General features: G+C 46.3%; 1 protein-coding gene across 17 annotated transcripts in view; it reads left to right on the plus strand.

Annotated features, from left to right (window-relative positions):
* Positions 1–16,354, plus strand: part of AGFG1 (ArfGAP with FG repeats 1) — a 76,383-nt gene that overhangs the window by 43,492 nt on the left and 16,537 nt on the right. For all 17 annotated transcript variants that reach the window (XM_075003658.1, XM_075003668.1, XM_075003660.1 and 14 more), the window contains exons 4-5: positions 2,950–3,112; positions 6,314–6,470. In XM_075003658.1, coding sequence (XP_074859759.1) covers positions 2,950–3,112; positions 6,314–6,470 — 320 coding nt within the window. The remainder of the gene's footprint in view (positions 1–2,949; positions 3,113–6,313; positions 6,471–16,354) is intronic.

Genomic DNA, 16,354 nt, shown 5'->3' on the forward strand with positions numbered 1-16,354 from the left:
TACTGCGACTCTCAGTTATGTGAACTGATGCATCAAACTTCAGCGAAAGACATTCACAGTCATTCAAGTCCTACCGTAGTTGCTGAAAGATAACTTCAGACGAAGTTTCCACCCCTCTTACCGCTGTTGAAGCACCAAGTGAGATGCTCTGGACTGCCATAATTATTTTCCCTTTGTTTTTAAACTCTTTAAGGCATGCACTGCCACAGTCATTGCATCTTTATATGTATGTCAATCCATAAGCTATTTCTTGTGCTTTTTGCCAGCAGGTGGCAAACACAAAATGATGCTTCAATGCTGGCCTTCCCTTTTCCTGTTTGTTTTTTTACTAACACATGACTGTTGAGCTTTCAAAATGGCCTTCAATTCATTGTCTTGTATGGAACGTGCTATTCAAGGGAATCACTCTGAATTTGCTCTGCATTGTTTTGTGATGCCTTTCTAAATTGCTCCTTTTTCTTGTCAATATACTAGTTTGACATAGCAGACATATGCATCTATCTTCCACTGTTGTAATGAAAAATCCACTTTCTCGTTCAAAATAGTATTTGTAGGTTTTCAGTTTTTTTTTAGATAGGATCTGCTGAGAAGCAACTGTCTAACTTAGCCCCCTGAGAACTGAGCGGTCTCCCTGAATAAGATCACAGAATAGTCAGGAAGGAGGAGGCAGTGGTGGGGGTGGTTTGGGGCAGCCAAGAGACAGAGGAAGCAACAGTGAAAGGGCAGAGTTTGAGGTGGCAGCAGCAGAAAGGGTGAAAATCAGAGTCCCAAGAAAAGGAGGGGGGGCGGCAGGTGAAGAGCATCAAAATCTGAGGGATAAGTGGATGACAAACAGTAGAAGACAGGAGCCAATAGCAGGATAGGGAAAGGGGGAAAGGGCAGCAGTAATCCAAAGGTAATGGGGCAGGAGAAAGCACTTCTAGCAAAAGACACAACTGAGATCAATGTCTTCTAGTGCCCAAAGGAGCTCAGCTGAAACATAGCTGTCCAACCCCTCAGTTGTGCTGCCTGGTCACTGCAATGGCCATTCTCCCGGCTGGAGAAATGTGAACAGCTGTGACACCACTTTGTGATTAGTAGAGTCCCAGTGCTCTTCTCTCTTAGGGCATGATGAAGGGAGGGGTTCCTGGTTCGTCTTGCTTGGGGAAGTTCAGAGTGCTGGTACCTTGCTATCTTTCCGCCCCACTGCCAGAAAAAGAAACCCCAGCATGCAGCACACTTTTAAAAAAAGCCCAGATCAATCCCATGGGGGAAATTGGCTCTGCTGAAGCTTTGAACAGGAGGGCTTATGGGATGTTAAGCTTACCCACGGGAATATGGAGGGTGGGAGATGGGGAGCCTGGCTCCCCGGGAAGCAGAAAGAGATGATGAAGAGCAGGTGATGTGAGTGCTGGGGTTGGAAGGAAAGCAGGGCTCATATGGAGTAGAAGGGTAGTGACCTGGCACAGGAAGTGGAAGGGGGGCAAATGTGGGGTTTGATGCTGATAAAAAATGTTATTTGTGATGTTTCCACAGACAACTCACCACCGTACTAACACATGCACACAGCTGTCCACATAACCATCCCAGCCCCACACTCTCCTTGATGATACCCCAGGAAATGACTGGATTTTCTTGAAAAGTTCCTTCCCCTTATTCAGTATTCATGCTGTTTTAAAGGGCTCACTCATCATCCCAAATTAGCCAAATGAATTGTTACTCCACTTATCAGAATGAATGACCTGACATGAAATACTGTTTTGAATTGTCAGTTAGCAGGCAGTCATTTAATTCCTCTGCCTAGCTGGGAGTTCCAAGCTGTGTGCTGGAAGGCACTGCTCCATCAATGGTATTTCAAAGTTGCTGTCAGGAGGCAGGACTACTTCAATTCATGCTGTGGTAGTTACCAGGATGGTTGTTAATCCTCCTGCAGCTTCTGTTATGCTAACACTGGGATGGGGTTGGTATGTATCTTGTATAGTGTGTGGATTCACTTGTCTGGGGCTGCGTGTTGAGATGGCGCTTCTTTGACTGGCATCATTAATTCCCTTTGCCTCTTCCCTCCCTGCTGCTGCAGCTGGGGAGCCTGCAAGGACTGAGGGGGGCAACTGAGGAGTCTTCCCTGCCCCCCAACATAGTCTCTTCTGGCTGGGTGTGGAAAGGAAGCAACCTGACCCATTGGGCATTGCTCAAACTTGTTCTGTACTGCAGACATTGCTCCTACCCAGGTGGGTGATGGGCAGTTTTCTGCTGAGTCCTTTTCCGAATCAGAGGAGGGAACCTAGCAGCAGTTGAAACAGGAACCTAGCCCTCGTTCCTCTCCATGCCTCCCTGTCCATTTAAGCACCTTTCAAGGTAAAGGCAACAACCCCTGCTGAGGTGGCATCCAGCAGATCAGCCTGGGGTTACAGCACCCTGTGGCTCTGGCAGAGTGAGGAGCTGGTTCTTTGCTAAAGCACCATTTGCTACTGGAAAACCAAGAGGGGAGGAGGTGGTCAGAGCTGCTGCGATTGACTAGTCGACTATGATCGACTGAAGACAGCTGCCCTAGACCAATGGTTCCCAACCTGGGGTCTGTGAGTGTATTTCAGGGGGGCCCATGGAGAGGGGGGGAAAAAAGTAAATGACCGTATAAAATAGAATTGGCTTTGGGGATCTGTGAATGGGTTTTGGAGAGGTGGTTGTGGGTCTGCACTAGTGAAAAGGTTGGGGAAACCTTTGCCCTAGGCAGTCTGTGCAGACCACAGGTTGAAAACCACTGCTGTAAAACACTGGTAAATTGAAGTGTCAAGCTTTTGTAACTCAGTTGTTTGAGCTTTGAGACACTAAAATGATGACTGGTCCACCGGATCAGTATGCTATTTGACATGAGTCCAGAGCTTACAGCAGAAAATCTCAAACCTCAGAACAATAACTCATGTTCCTTGTTGGGACAAAACTTACGTTAAATATTTTGTTTATTCAACTTAGGTATGTTCCTCCAGAGCAAGCTAAGGTGGTGGCATCAGTCCATGCATCTATATCGGGGTCCTCTGCTAGTAGTACAAGCAGCACACCTGAGGTGAAACCGCTAAAATCTCTCTTGGGAGAATCTGCACCAGCACTGCACTTAAATAAAGGCACACCTAGCCAAGTGAGTGAGCCATGGATAAGAATTCTGTTGTATGGGATTGCCACCGTATTTAAAAGGAAAATGGGCATTTTGTGCATTGAACAAGATTTTTCAAAATTGTAGCATTTACTGCTATTATAATAAAACTGTCCTTAATAGCTTTCATGCTTTGTTGCTTTTATGGAATGTGTATATTGGACTGACAGACCTAGAAACTGAATTCAGCAGTGACTTGACTTGGAGTGCTTCAAATAGAAATAGACGGACCCTCTGCTTTGTGTAGTAATGACTAATAGGTATTTTGGTGCTGGTTAATAAAACGAAGACTTTTTGTGTTTGTAACAGGCTTTTAGATAAACACTTTCAGTATCCAAAACATACTTGGAATGGAATTTGAAAAATCCAAACATATTGCCTCATTTTAAGTCCTCTCTTCCAGCAGCCCTTTTTTAAAATTAAAGGGAGGCATGGGCAGGACTTCTTTCTCAGCCAATCAGCATTACTGCTTTTAGAAATAAAACCCTGGCTCATCAACAGCTAAAGATGTGCTTCAGCTCCCTCTCTCCCTCCCCCCACCCCCAATTCGGGCCACTGAGACAATTTATATAAAATGCAGTTTAAAGTTAATTGTCTACCCTGAGGTCTGCACAAGTATGTTGTTCAGTCCAGTAATGTCCCTTCCTTAAAAGCAACTCGGGGACAGTGAAGTTAATTTAGTTGATGATTCTCTCTATATGGTCATGAATATTGTACAGGTGATCGTAAAAGCATGTCTTGTATTTTTGTCATATGACTTTCATGAGTTCTTTGTCTTTGTTTCCCAATTCTGTTTGGCAGCCCTTTACCCACCCCCCCTCAGTCTCCAAGCTTTACTGCCATTCCCAGACGTAACCTGCCTTCAGCACTAACCCTTCTGTGGCGCTGGCTGGGGAGCCTGTGCCGGGTGACCACATGCACTTAACGGGAGGAAGGCTGGTGTGGAGTTGTTCTTGCTGGTGGATGTGAGCCATGCTCGCCCACCGGAGGAGTGTGGCCACTCAGGTAGTGAGGCGAGTGAGGGGCTCTCTGGGGGACCCTTGCAGCTCTGTGCCCTGCCATCACTCAAGTAGTGGAACTAAATTCAGTTGGTTTAATGGCTGGATCCCTCTGCTGGCTGTTAAACCAATTAAATTTAGTTCTACTTTTTCAGTGGCAGCCGGGCAGGGCACAACAGAGAAGTCAGTTATTGTAATAACATTTTTCACGGAACCCTTATTTTCACTTTGCAGAACTCCATTTGGAAAACACTGGTCTAACTTATCTAGAACTGCATGACACTATGTGATACGTATGCAGAAGGTTGGAGGGAAAAACTTGTATTCAGAATGTATGATGTAATTAGTCTACAATGAAAACACAGAAAGATAAAGCTAAGGTTAAATGTTTGTATAGAATTTCCTAACTCTTAAGTTTTTAATTATGCAGGCTTAATGTTCTGTTCAGGAATTTTACAAGAAGTTTAAGTCCCCCCACTCCTGTGTAATAAAAGGGGATTCAGTGGAAAGCAGCCTAAGCCAGCAGAACTTCAGAGCACTGTAGAACTTCAAAAATAACATACTGCACAGTTTCCTTAATCTAGAGCCATTTGTTTAGATGGGTTTCTCAAACTTTTTTTTTCATGGGCCACTTAAATTGTGGAGGGTGTTGGTGGACCACTTAATGATTTTTTCAAATGTTGTTTGCTCTGGATAAAACTACTATTTAAAAAAAAACACCTTGTCTGGACAAACCATTCTCATTTAATTTGGGGAGCTGTCTCCCCACTCTAGCAGCTACCACGTAGGGTCTGGAAGGAGGATTTTTGTCTCCCCTACTGCAGCAGCTACTCAAGGCTGGGAAGTGTGGTGAGGTCCTCTTCCCAGCAGCTGCAGCCCTGGAGCTTCTTGGTATGGCTACTGAAGCCCTGGAAGTCCCAAATTCCCAGTACTGTCTCCACTGCTACCTCCCACCTGCATTCCATTCACCCCAAGGTCAACACCTTAATTTGCATGTGTGTCTTCTCCAAGATCCAGGTACCTAAATAGTGGAGCCACACCTGCATGGCTCCACTAATTAGGTGGGTGGGCCTTCGTTCTCTTGTGTGCGGCAACCCAGGCACTCACAGCGGGAGTTTTCATACTTTGGATAACAGCAAGTAAGGGTAAGTCTCTAATGGACTGCAAGATGCTTTGTTTACTAGAGCATCCACAAGTACTGTAACTCACAGCTGCCAGTGGCTATCGTTTGCTGTTCCCACCCAATTACTTGTAATGCTTTCTACATCTCCCTTTGGTGGACCGTACCTGCAAAGGCTCAGGTAAACATAGTGTTTTCCAGCTTACCCTTGAAAACTGTGACCCAAAGTTTGAATACCCTGGCCTTAGAGGGAACCATCTTCAGACCACTTAACACTGCAGTTGGGGAACTTCTGGTTTAGACCCCATCTAATTTTCTGTTTTACCTGCACCTTTGTCTCTGGAAGCCTTCTGCATTACTACTAAGGTGCACTCAAGCAGGGCTACCTGAAGACCAGGGTTCCCTCCAATTTTTGACATTCATGGGTGGAATAAATTTTGTTATGTGCACTAAGGCATGTGCAGTTGTGCACCACCAATAGAAACATGCTGTGGCTGTGGGTACTCTGATGATCAGCTGCGCAGCACCTGAATCAATCCTGGGCAGCTGCCCAAGCACTTAGTTTACAGGGAGCACTGTTGAAGCCTCTCAGCCCATAGAGCCATGGTGTCCAACCAGTTCTGGATGAAGCACATTATCCTGAAAATATTTGTTTAAGCCAGGCGGCCACACTTAACTGGCCAATAGTCACAAGGGCTAGTGACTGGCGTATTGGACACCATGACCATAGAGAATCAGAGCATGAGGGGGAGGGGAAGTGTGGTGTTGCACACCTTAGGGAGGGGGCGAAGAGGAAAGTTTCTCTTGTGTAGCACATACAAAACTAGAAGCTCTAGATTAAATTATCCAATGTTAAGAGGCGATTATTTGGTTTATTTGGTGTTCCTAATTCCACAGTTAGGAAGCTTGACATGGCTTGCTGACAGTGCTCTGTGGCAATAAAGCAGTTCAACACCACTACCAGAGTGTCTTTTGCAGTTTGTGTCCTTCAGCTTTCTGTAAATACCCTGGCTTGGTTAAATACTGGGTTTTTTTTTTTTGTTTTAGCTAATTAAATGTTGTTTGTAGTCCCCTGTTATTGTTAGATCTCAAGGACAACAGCAGCAGGAAAAGAAACAATTTGATCTCCTCAGTGACCTTGGCTCAGATATCTTTGCTGCTCCTGCTCCTCAGCCAACAGCAACAGCAAACTTTGCTAACTTTGCACATTTCAACAGTCATGCAGGTAAGAGATTTGTGTAGACACTCCTATCTAATTAATATAGAGAAACCTGAGTTTTCTTTCTTGATGGCTCATGAATATAATTGTCTTTTAAATTAATAAAGAGAGAAGGAGATAACAGTGTTCCAGGCACGGAGATATTCAGTAGTATCTGAGTTATTTATCCTATGGCAAGTTGGAAATCAACTTCAGTAAAGCCAGCATTAATCAAAAGTTTTAAAACCTACACAGTGCAATTCGTTTCAAAAGACCATAGAGAAAACAGAATAGCTATAAAATATAGGGTAGGAGCATTTGACATGGATTATATACATACTGATATGAAATTGACACAAAGTGGGTTTGGTCACTTTTTGTCACTCTAATTTAATTTATTTCCTTTGGTTTCTTGTTTTAAAGCACATTTTTGACTAAAAGGCAGGAAGTAGAGTTGAAGGTAAGAGGCAAAGGTGTGTAAGATAGTGGAGATGGGGAGGGGAGAAAAAAGGTGAACTGATAGCTGGTGTGGGACACAGTGAGGCAGCACTGCTTCTTCCCCCTCACTGACTGTGACCAAACTAAAGGAAGAGAACAGACTTGTAGTGGAGGAAGTCTACATGGCTGGGACTGAATAGCATGGGAGCAGAAACAAAAGGAACCAGTTATTGAGCATAAGCTAGGGCTGGGTGCGGTGGGTCAGACTTTTAAATGTTTAGAATGGCTGTTTGCAAGCATCCCTGAATATTAGAGCAGGGGGGAAGGACCTCAATCCATATAACTCAAACTTTATCCTAAAAAAAACAACCACTAAGTTAATTCTGAATGCCGGTATTTGAGTCAGCAGCCTATAGCTATTGAGTAGAATGTTGCCTGCCATCACATAGAACGTTAGTGACAAATGCCTACCCTTTGTCCTTATCTCCTTAGATTTATGAACTCTTCAGACTGGGTGCTGTTCAGTTAAGTAATTAGGACTTTAGGGTTGTGGAGTCCTGGGCTGCTTTGGTGCCTCTGAGTTGTACTATGATGATGTTAATACTGAAGAGGAATGCTACTTGTGAAAAATCTGTGTTCATCTGAAGTGGTGTCTTAGTTGGTATGAAATATCAAAGTTTAAAAATCATAGGTGCACCTTTCTGTTGAGTTGAGTATGACATTGGTCACCAGTTCAAATAAAAACAAATACTTTTTTCTAGGTATTATTTTTTAAAGGTAATGTGAGTGACCAATTGAATTCAGTACACTTAAACATGAGTTAGTTCTAGCATATTTTATGAGATGCTTAAAACAGGATTTATTGTAAATAAATTTCTTGTAATATATTTAAATAGGAATCATGTTGATTGAACAACTGCAAATATTAATCTGAAAATTCACAGGCTGCATCTCCACTACAGTGTAATTTCAAAAGGAGATCTTCTGGAAGATGGCCTTTTGAAAGAGCATGTCCACACCCGAAAAGCCAATCAAGGTGTCTCAGCACTCTTTTGAAAGAGAGTGTTCACACTGCTCTGGGTGCTATTCCGAAAGAACCGGCCAGGAAGTGCCTCACAGGGGGTCGCATGGCTGACAAGCCTTTCTGAGGGCTGCAGCCACCTGCTCTCTGAAAGGGCCCCTCCCAAGTACCCTCACTGTGTACACACTGAGGGCTGCTTTGCCACATCCAGCACTGCAGACGTGGTGCACAGAATGAAGTTGTTGCAGAGACCCCCATGGATCTCTAGCAGCTCCCCGATGGGGAACTCCTAAAGGCTGTAGTCAGCCTGTTTGGTCCCATTGCTTGTAGCTATACTCTAGCACCTCCAGGGGGCCAGCCGCCTAGCTGCTGCAGGCCACCCGTGTGGGGCAATGTCTGCCCCCCCTCCCCTGAGCCAGATAGCATCTGAAGGGCTATCCCACCAGCTCTGAGTGGTGGGAGTGGCTTGTGCTGGAGGACTAGGATGACGACTGCTGGCTCCAGAACTTCCACATGACCAAGAGGCTGTTTCTGGAGCTATGCCACTTCCCCACATTCCCTCTTGGAGAAGAGGGTCTCCACTGCAGTTTGGAAGCCAGCCACCTCAGACAGCCAACGGTCAGTTGGCCATCAGTTTGGAGTGGGCAAGGCGACAGTCGGGGGTGTCCTCATGGAGGTAAGCCATGCTCTGGTCACACACCCACCATGGGGAGGGGACAGGAGCACAGAAGGGGACCCCGGGGAGGACAGGGAAAGGGGGGGAGCGGACGGGGGAGGGTGGGCCAGGAGCAGCCTGTCACACACTCACCAGCCTGTTTGCCCTCCATCCCACTCAGGTCATCAGGGCGATAAACAGCATCCTTCTGCGTCGTGTCGTCTGTGTTGGGGACCTTGACGTCACCCTCGTGGGATTCTCTAAGCTGGGGTTCCCCAACTGCTTTTGTGCGGTGGATGGGACCCACATTGCCAGCCAAGCCCTGGACCACAGTGCACACGCTCTTATCAACCACAAGGGGTACCACTTCTTGGTGTTCCAGACCCTCATACATGCCAACGTGCAATTCCTGGACATTTGCGTGAGCTGGCTAGGCCAGGCCCATGATGCCAGTTGTTTAGGATCTCATGGCTTGGGTGTAGGATGCAGGAGGGGACCTGCACTCCCCCCCATGGAGCTCCCAGTCAGGGATGTGACCGTACCCCCCTGCATAGTGGATGACACAGCCTACCCTCTGCACCTGTAGCTCTTGTGGTCCTGTGCAGGCCACATGGATCCAAGCTAGTATCTTTTTAATGCCTGCCTGAACCAGGCCCAGAATACCATTTAGCAGGCATTTGGGTGCCTGAAAGGCACTTTCGGAGTCTCCTCTCATGCCTGGAGGTGGACCTCCACATTGTGCCCACCATGATGGGGGCATGCTGTACTCTTCACAGTATTGTGGAGAGTAAGCATGAACTGTTTGTGCAAGGGTGGGTCAATTCTATCAGGGCAACTGGGTGGGAGGTTGGCTGGGATCATGGCAGTGAGGTCAGGGGCTGGCAAGGGAGCGGAAGGCTGGGACTGGCAGGTGGTCATGGCCTGGTTGAGCATGTCCGGGGCACCCTGCCCCACCGCCCACTCCCAGGCCGCCTGCTCCTTTGCCAGCCCCTTCCGCAGGGCTGTCATGCGCACAGCAGCGGCCTCCTACTTGTGGTGGCATAAGCAGGCTCCTTTGCTGCAGTCCAGCTTGGGCACAGGAGGTGGAGGTGACCCGGCCCCCAGACATTGAAGCTGTGGAGATAGAAGAGGGACATCAGTCTTGCAACCTGGTCCTGTGGCCCCTCCCCTCTGTCCAGTGGCCTGGCAGCCCTGTGGGGTCCCAGGAGCTGAGGGGGTCCCTGCATGGGTGGGACATGTGCTGAGTTTGGTCAGTTCCCCCCCATTCGCTCCCCGGTATATGGCCTGTGGTGCTGTCCATGGGGGTGGGTGCTGTGTGCAGCTGCCTCTGAGGCCCAGAGAGTGTGGCTATTTTGGGGCACATCTGGACTGGGGCTGGTGGCCATGTGAGTGGCCCACCCCACCAGCTGTATCAGAGGCAGGCTTCCCCCCCTCCCCATGCCCCTGGGGCATCTAGAAAGCCCAGTGCTTACCTAGTGGTCCCTCCAGGAACTCGGTGCGGAGGCCTGGGTGGAAGGGACCTAGCTGGATGACCTGAAGGGGATTGCGATGATGAGGCTGTCATCACTGGAGCCCTCGTCATCTCTTGGGGTCTAGCTGCCGGGAGGTAGTGACACCTGAGGGTCCCAGCTGGTTCTGCTTCTCCGGGCTGGTGATGTGAAGCACCATGATCAGCAGGGATGCCTCCTTCACCCTGAGGAGGCATTCCAGCTCCTTGAAGTGGGGGAAGCTAGTGGGTGCTGTCTCTGAGCAGCTGGTAACATCCCGAGCACGGCATTTGGTCTGCCACAGTTCTTTGAGTTTGGACCATACTTGGTCTAATATGTGGCTGGGGTGCCCCTGGGTGCTCAGGCTGATGGACAGCAAGCTGAAAGCTGCAGCATTCCAGCACCAGCTGCTGGTGTGGAGGAGGACCTCCTCAACTCTCCACAGTCGTCTGGTGGCTCATCAACAGGCTGGAGTTTATGCTGTTGTGGGCTTGAGGTTGTGGTGCTGCTAGTATGTTCTCAGCTTCTTGCCATGGGGTTTCTGAGTTCCTGCATCTTTTAAACATGGCCAGATGCAGAGAGTGTAGAGCCCTGCTTTTGCTGGCAGGGACATGTCTGCGCTCCAGTTGGTCGATGCCTTTCGAAAGAGGGGTCCGTGGAGCATCTACACACACTTTCTTTCGAAAGAATCTTTCAAAAGGGGGCGCTTTTCCTGAAGTGGATTTGGAATAATAGTTTCGAAAGATGGGCCGTGTTCTTTTGAAATTTCTTTTGAGAGAAGTTGTTTTGTGTGTAGGCGCTCTGCAGAATGTTGAGTTCCTTCTTCCAAAAACTTTCGGAAGTACTTGAGTATTGTAGATGTGGCTATGTTGATAGGCAACCATTACAGAAAACACAGTTTAATTCTAAAGGAATCTGGATACTTCACAAATTTTTCCTTTTAAAGACCCAGAATAATTAAACCACATAGGAAGGAAACTACTATGTACTCAGATCGCTCTTTTTTCATTTTATGCTTGATAAATCTAATGAAGCATGAACCATGGTCAGTTATCTCTGTTCTTACTGCTGAAAAGGTTCTAATGTATATGAAGGAATATCAGTCCAAGAGGAAGGACTAAAATTTTTAATGGAGTCAACTAGTTTTCAGATTGAATTGTGATGAATACATCTCGCTGGTGTTCTTTTCTGCACTAAGGTGCTCTTACTCCTTTGAGATAGTGAATTAAGGAAAATAAACGCGAAGAAATTAGAATGTCAGACTTTGTCATGACTCGTACTTTTTACCCTTACAAACAGACTAAATCGCTAACATCTGGTGGCTAATTTTAGAGCTGTAAATCAGTTTCTGTACAATGCAAAATACCTGCCCTTGGCTTGCAAGCAGCATGTTTTATTTGCAGTAAACATTTATGACTTGGATCACTGGAAGTCACATGGCTGAAGCCCTTCAGAGTGTCCTCCCCCCCCGCCCCATGAAGTTGTGTTCTGGCAGCATTCAAGGTTATATACTTTTGGTAGCAGTAATACCTTGTGAAGATGGTTCTGAAGTTACAGATGTCTTTGTGGTCCAAAGGAACAATAACAGAGAGAGCCATGTTAGTCCTATATACTATCAAAATGAAAAAGCAGTCCAGTAGCACTTAGACTAAAAATGTCTATGGTCTGAAGAAGTGAGTCTATCCCATGAAAGCTCACCACCTAATAAGTTATTTTGCTCCGATGGAAGGAATTGTTGAACTCATTTATGCATATGATAACAAACTAGATGGATATGAGTATCTTATTGTAAGCGGTACACTGACAGATGATTGAATACAAAGGATTGTTTTTGTTGTTCTTTCTTTGGATCCTAGGGGATTGCGTGCTGCCCTCAACTTAAAAGATCACAGTTCCATGTGGCAATCAATCACGCTCACAGGAAATACCTCACATTTCTGGTAAATAAATAAAAACAATATACTAGCGCGCTGTCTGGAGTGATTCATGTCCAAGAGTGCCAGGTTCAGGCAAAATCGAAAAGCAGGGCAGATGCCCCAAACTGGTGGTTTTATAATTAGATTTCTTCTTCCCCAGTAATAAATGTCAACTCCTGAGTCACAGTTCTAGTCTTGCCATGGACTCAGCCTATCCCCTTGTGCATCCCAGTCTGTCATGCCACCCTAAGCATGTTGGATTTAGTAATAAATAGTCACTTGAACCAAAAGAAAAAAAAAAAAACTTGAGATACTCAGGTTGCTACCAGTCCCCAGAGATCATCCACTTACTCCAGATCATCTTGTACCTGAGACATCACAACAAAAGAGGCCTGATATCCAGTCCTATGGGCCATGTCTACACATGTCCCTCCTTTTCAGAAGAGGTCAAGTAAATGACACAGATTGGAACTGGTTAATGAGGCACTGATGGGAATATTCAGTGCCTCATTAGCATAATGGCAGTCATTTATGCTTTGAAAGTGCTGCTTTCAAAATGCAAACTGGTTGTGTAGATGCAGGTGCTTTGAAAGTCCCTTATTCTCAAAATGAATTGGGAATAAGGGAATTTTGAAGTCTGAGGTTTATTTTGATGTGCCCTTGTCTACATGGCCAGTTTGTATTTCGAGAGCAGCACTTTCAAAGCTCAACTGGCTGTCATTTATACTAACAAGGCACTGAATATTCTTATCAGTGCCTCATTAACCAGTCTGAGCCTTGTCATTTACATGCCCCTTGCGAAAGGGGATGGGTATTTGTAGACATAGCCATAGTGAACTAAGGACTTATTTTGTTTGTGTGGGGATGACTACTTTAATCTGCAAGTAACTCATTTAACATATAAGATTAAATGAATTATGGTTTTAGATTCCAAAAGATAACAGATCTAGTACTCTGACTGCTGAATGTCTTAAGACTAACCCAAGTTGACCCTGGAAATTGCTGGAGCTAAAGCAAAAGCAGCCCTTATGAACGTCCAAACAGGAAAAAGATATTGCCACTTCTTGTATTTGTGTCAACCTGTCTCCTAGTGTTCAGGCTGATGGAATGAGCATTCCTGCCCATAATCTCCATGAGTGGATGGGGAAATCAAAAATGTTGTGTGTTTTTTTTTTTTTTTTGTTTTTTTTTTTTTTTTTTTGGTCATGCAGTGGCCTGGTTAGTCTTGATAGTCCTCCTTTTCCTGCCTAGGCTCACCAGTTTAGAGCAGGCATTTCTACAGTAATAAAACTTACATGTTACCGGATAGCGGAGGATTAAGCCATTAGAACTGAGATTACTGCATGCAGCAACTGACCAGTCTTAGAGACCAAAGTCATTCTTACAAGTTTAGCACCTGTCTTGAGCAGTCCTAATGTATACATATGTTTGGTCTGATTGCCACATGTGAATTTTTCAGTGCAGATGTCACCTGAGCAGACTTGGCACCTCGTTTACTACTTATGCATCATGTGAGAAGGCTTGGCACCTCGTTTAGTACTGTCATTTTTATCAGTTTCTGTCCTGCTGTTTGGATTATTAGCAGCTCACTGAGTCTTCAGAAGTCACGTCAGTCATAGCTGCCTGCAATTGAATGCAGAGGTAAGCCTGGATGACAGGCTTGTCAAGGGTCAGTCCCAACAGCAAATAGATCCAATTAATGTTCAAGCTGTGAGCCTGCCACTCAGTGCAGACATTTCTCTCCTCTGCCTGATCTCCTGAATAGAGTTTATAGGGGTTGTGCTAGACACTTCACAAACCAGGTCTTTGTCTTTTGGACTCTGTTCCAGGCAATTCAGTCATTTCTTAGAGCTCATCTGGTCACAACAGTACAAAAGTGTTTTTGAGGCTCCTGTGGTATATAGCCTTCTGTGCCTATGTAGTTCCAGACTGCACTCTTGAGTTCCTCAGAGCTAGTTGGCATCCATCAGCTCTGGGTGATGAGAATGTCCTCACTTGTCCTGTTTTTTTTTCCCCTCCATCGGTAGACAGGTTCGGCCAGTGTAGGCATTACATTTGCCTGGCTGCAGTGCTAGTGATGGGTCAGTCTGCCTTGGATGGTTCTCTACAGCTACAGGATCTCTGGTCCTCAGAAGGCTTAGTTTTTTGTGTCTTTCTCAGAAACCTGGTTGCTAGTAAGATCAGATTCAGTGGGCAGGTTGGGGCAGGGCCGCTGAGGCAGGCTAAATCTGGGAGTTGGGATTTGGTGCTGATAGAGGTTAAGCCTGTGGGTGGGATGGGGAGTAAAGCTTGGGGATGGGGGCAGTTGTGGGGGCTGTGGCAGGTAAAGCCTGGAGATGGGGGTAACTAACTTTCTAACTGGTACAAATCAGTTTGTGCTGTTCTTAAAATAGGGGTTACAGAAAGTATGGTTTGATGTTGTTATTTATTAAGGACAGCCTTGTATTTACATGCATTGAGGCTCTTGAAGTATTGATTTTGTGACTGAATTTAAAAAAAAAAAGGCTCTTTGCTATTTTGGTCGCAGACCCCTGGCCTAGGTTCCCTGATGATACTGTTCTTGCTTCCAAGGTCAGGCAGACCACTTTACACTCTCTCCCCTTACCCCCCAGACATTCTGTTCATTCAGTGGGTATTACTGAAGATAGTGTGGCCAGGTCCTACTTGTGGCTACAGCTTTGACTTGTGATCATTGGTTCTCCTTTCTCCTGGTAGTATGAGTGAAATGTCAAACTTCACTTCCACTCTACTGAAAACTAATTGCTCACGGTCATGGTGCCTACTCCATCACATCTTAAAGTATCTTCACTTAACTTCATGAATGCTCCAGAGAGAGATGTTCAAGTGATCTTGCTTGAAAGAGGTTGAGGAAATCATTCTCAATCAGGGGCGGGAAATTGTTGGCCCCTGGGCTAGATCCTGCCCCCTGCTTAATTTGATCTGGCCTGAGGCAAATCTCTGTTCTGTAAACCTGAAGTGCAAAGCCTTGGCACCTCTGTGCAGTGCTAGAGCACAAGTGCCAGTGCCCTGAGCCCATTCATACAACAGGTAGGGCCAGACTAAGAGAGAGCTTCAGAGCTGCAACCTAGGGCCCAAGGCCGGGAGGGTGTGGGATGGGAGCAGGTGCCTGCAAAACAGATCTATGGGCTGCCAAAAGTACAGATTGTTTTGTGAGGCCCCCTAAACTTGGGGCCCTGGGTACAGCCCCTGAAGTCACTGCACATTATCTAGCCCTGCCTGGCTTCAGAAGGCAGGCACAGCTCTGCATTCTGCCAGCACCTCTCTCTGTGGTTGGACTGGAGCTGCGTTGTTGCAAGTGCTGGGGGAAGCTCCATCCCCAAGCTGCCCTCACCTGCTGGCGTATACCCTCTTGCCCCAGTCCTGATCCCTTTCTGCCCCATAACTCTCTCGTACACCCTGTCTACTCCAGCACCCTCCCTCCTAGATCCCGCATCTGCATCTGAATCTCCCTGTCCAGGACCCACTCTTACACTCCAAACCCCTGGTCCAACCAGGAGCCACCTCCTCAGAGCCTACACTCCAAGTCAGAGCCCTCACACCACTCCTTCATCCTTCTGCCTCAACTGGTGGTAGCTGCTCCTGTTCTCTGAACCCCTAATTTTGACCCCAAGCCACGAGGCCCCCACAAAATCTGATAGCTTCTGGGGAAATGGGGGTGGGAAGCAGGAGATAATGTAGCCCTGAGTGCAGGTGAGTAGCTGTGTGGTTTGTTTTTGTTTTGCTGGTGTGTGAATGCCGACTGATTTGTGGCTTCCCTGTCCTGCTCTAATTAATAGAGAGATTTCTACAAGAGCTACTTACTTCTCTAAGCAGCAACATTTTTCCACTGGTCTTGCCAGCGTAGAGTATTATGGTCCTGTTCTTTGGTTCAACGTATTTTAGGCTAATTGTTGCACCTTGAAACACCAAGGTTTGGTTGCTACTTCGATCAGAATACACCAGGCAAGTATTTCCACATTCTGCATGGTGTTTTTCTTTCTCTGACATGTCTGTAAGATTTTTGAAGGGCCTGCCAAGTTGTGTACTCAGGTATAAGATGGTATTTCCCCATAGAACCTACATTTGGTGTTTGTCCAGGCTTTGTGTTTGCCATTTAGAACATTTTACTACTTGCTGTCTGCTGCCTCTGCCAAAGATGGTGGCCATCGTTTTTTTTTTTTCTCCTGAAAGGGTGGGATAAGCATGTCTTAATATCTGGGTCCCCTGTATATTCTTCTTTAAGAACATGGTCTGCTTGCATCCTTACCCCAGGTTCATTCCAAAAGTAGTTTCTTTCCATATCAACCCGCCCATTTTCTTGTGGCTTCAGGAAGAATGCACGCATTCCAATAGGGAAGGGGGAGCATTTATATACATTGGACGTCAGAAGAGCT

Source organism: Carettochelys insculpta, chromosome 10 (assembly GCF_033958435.1).
Source record: "Carettochelys insculpta isolate YL-2023 chromosome 10, ASM3395843v1, whole genome shotgun sequence".
NCBI classification, from domain to species: Eukaryota; Metazoa; Chordata; order Testudines; family Carettochelyidae; genus Carettochelys; species Carettochelys insculpta.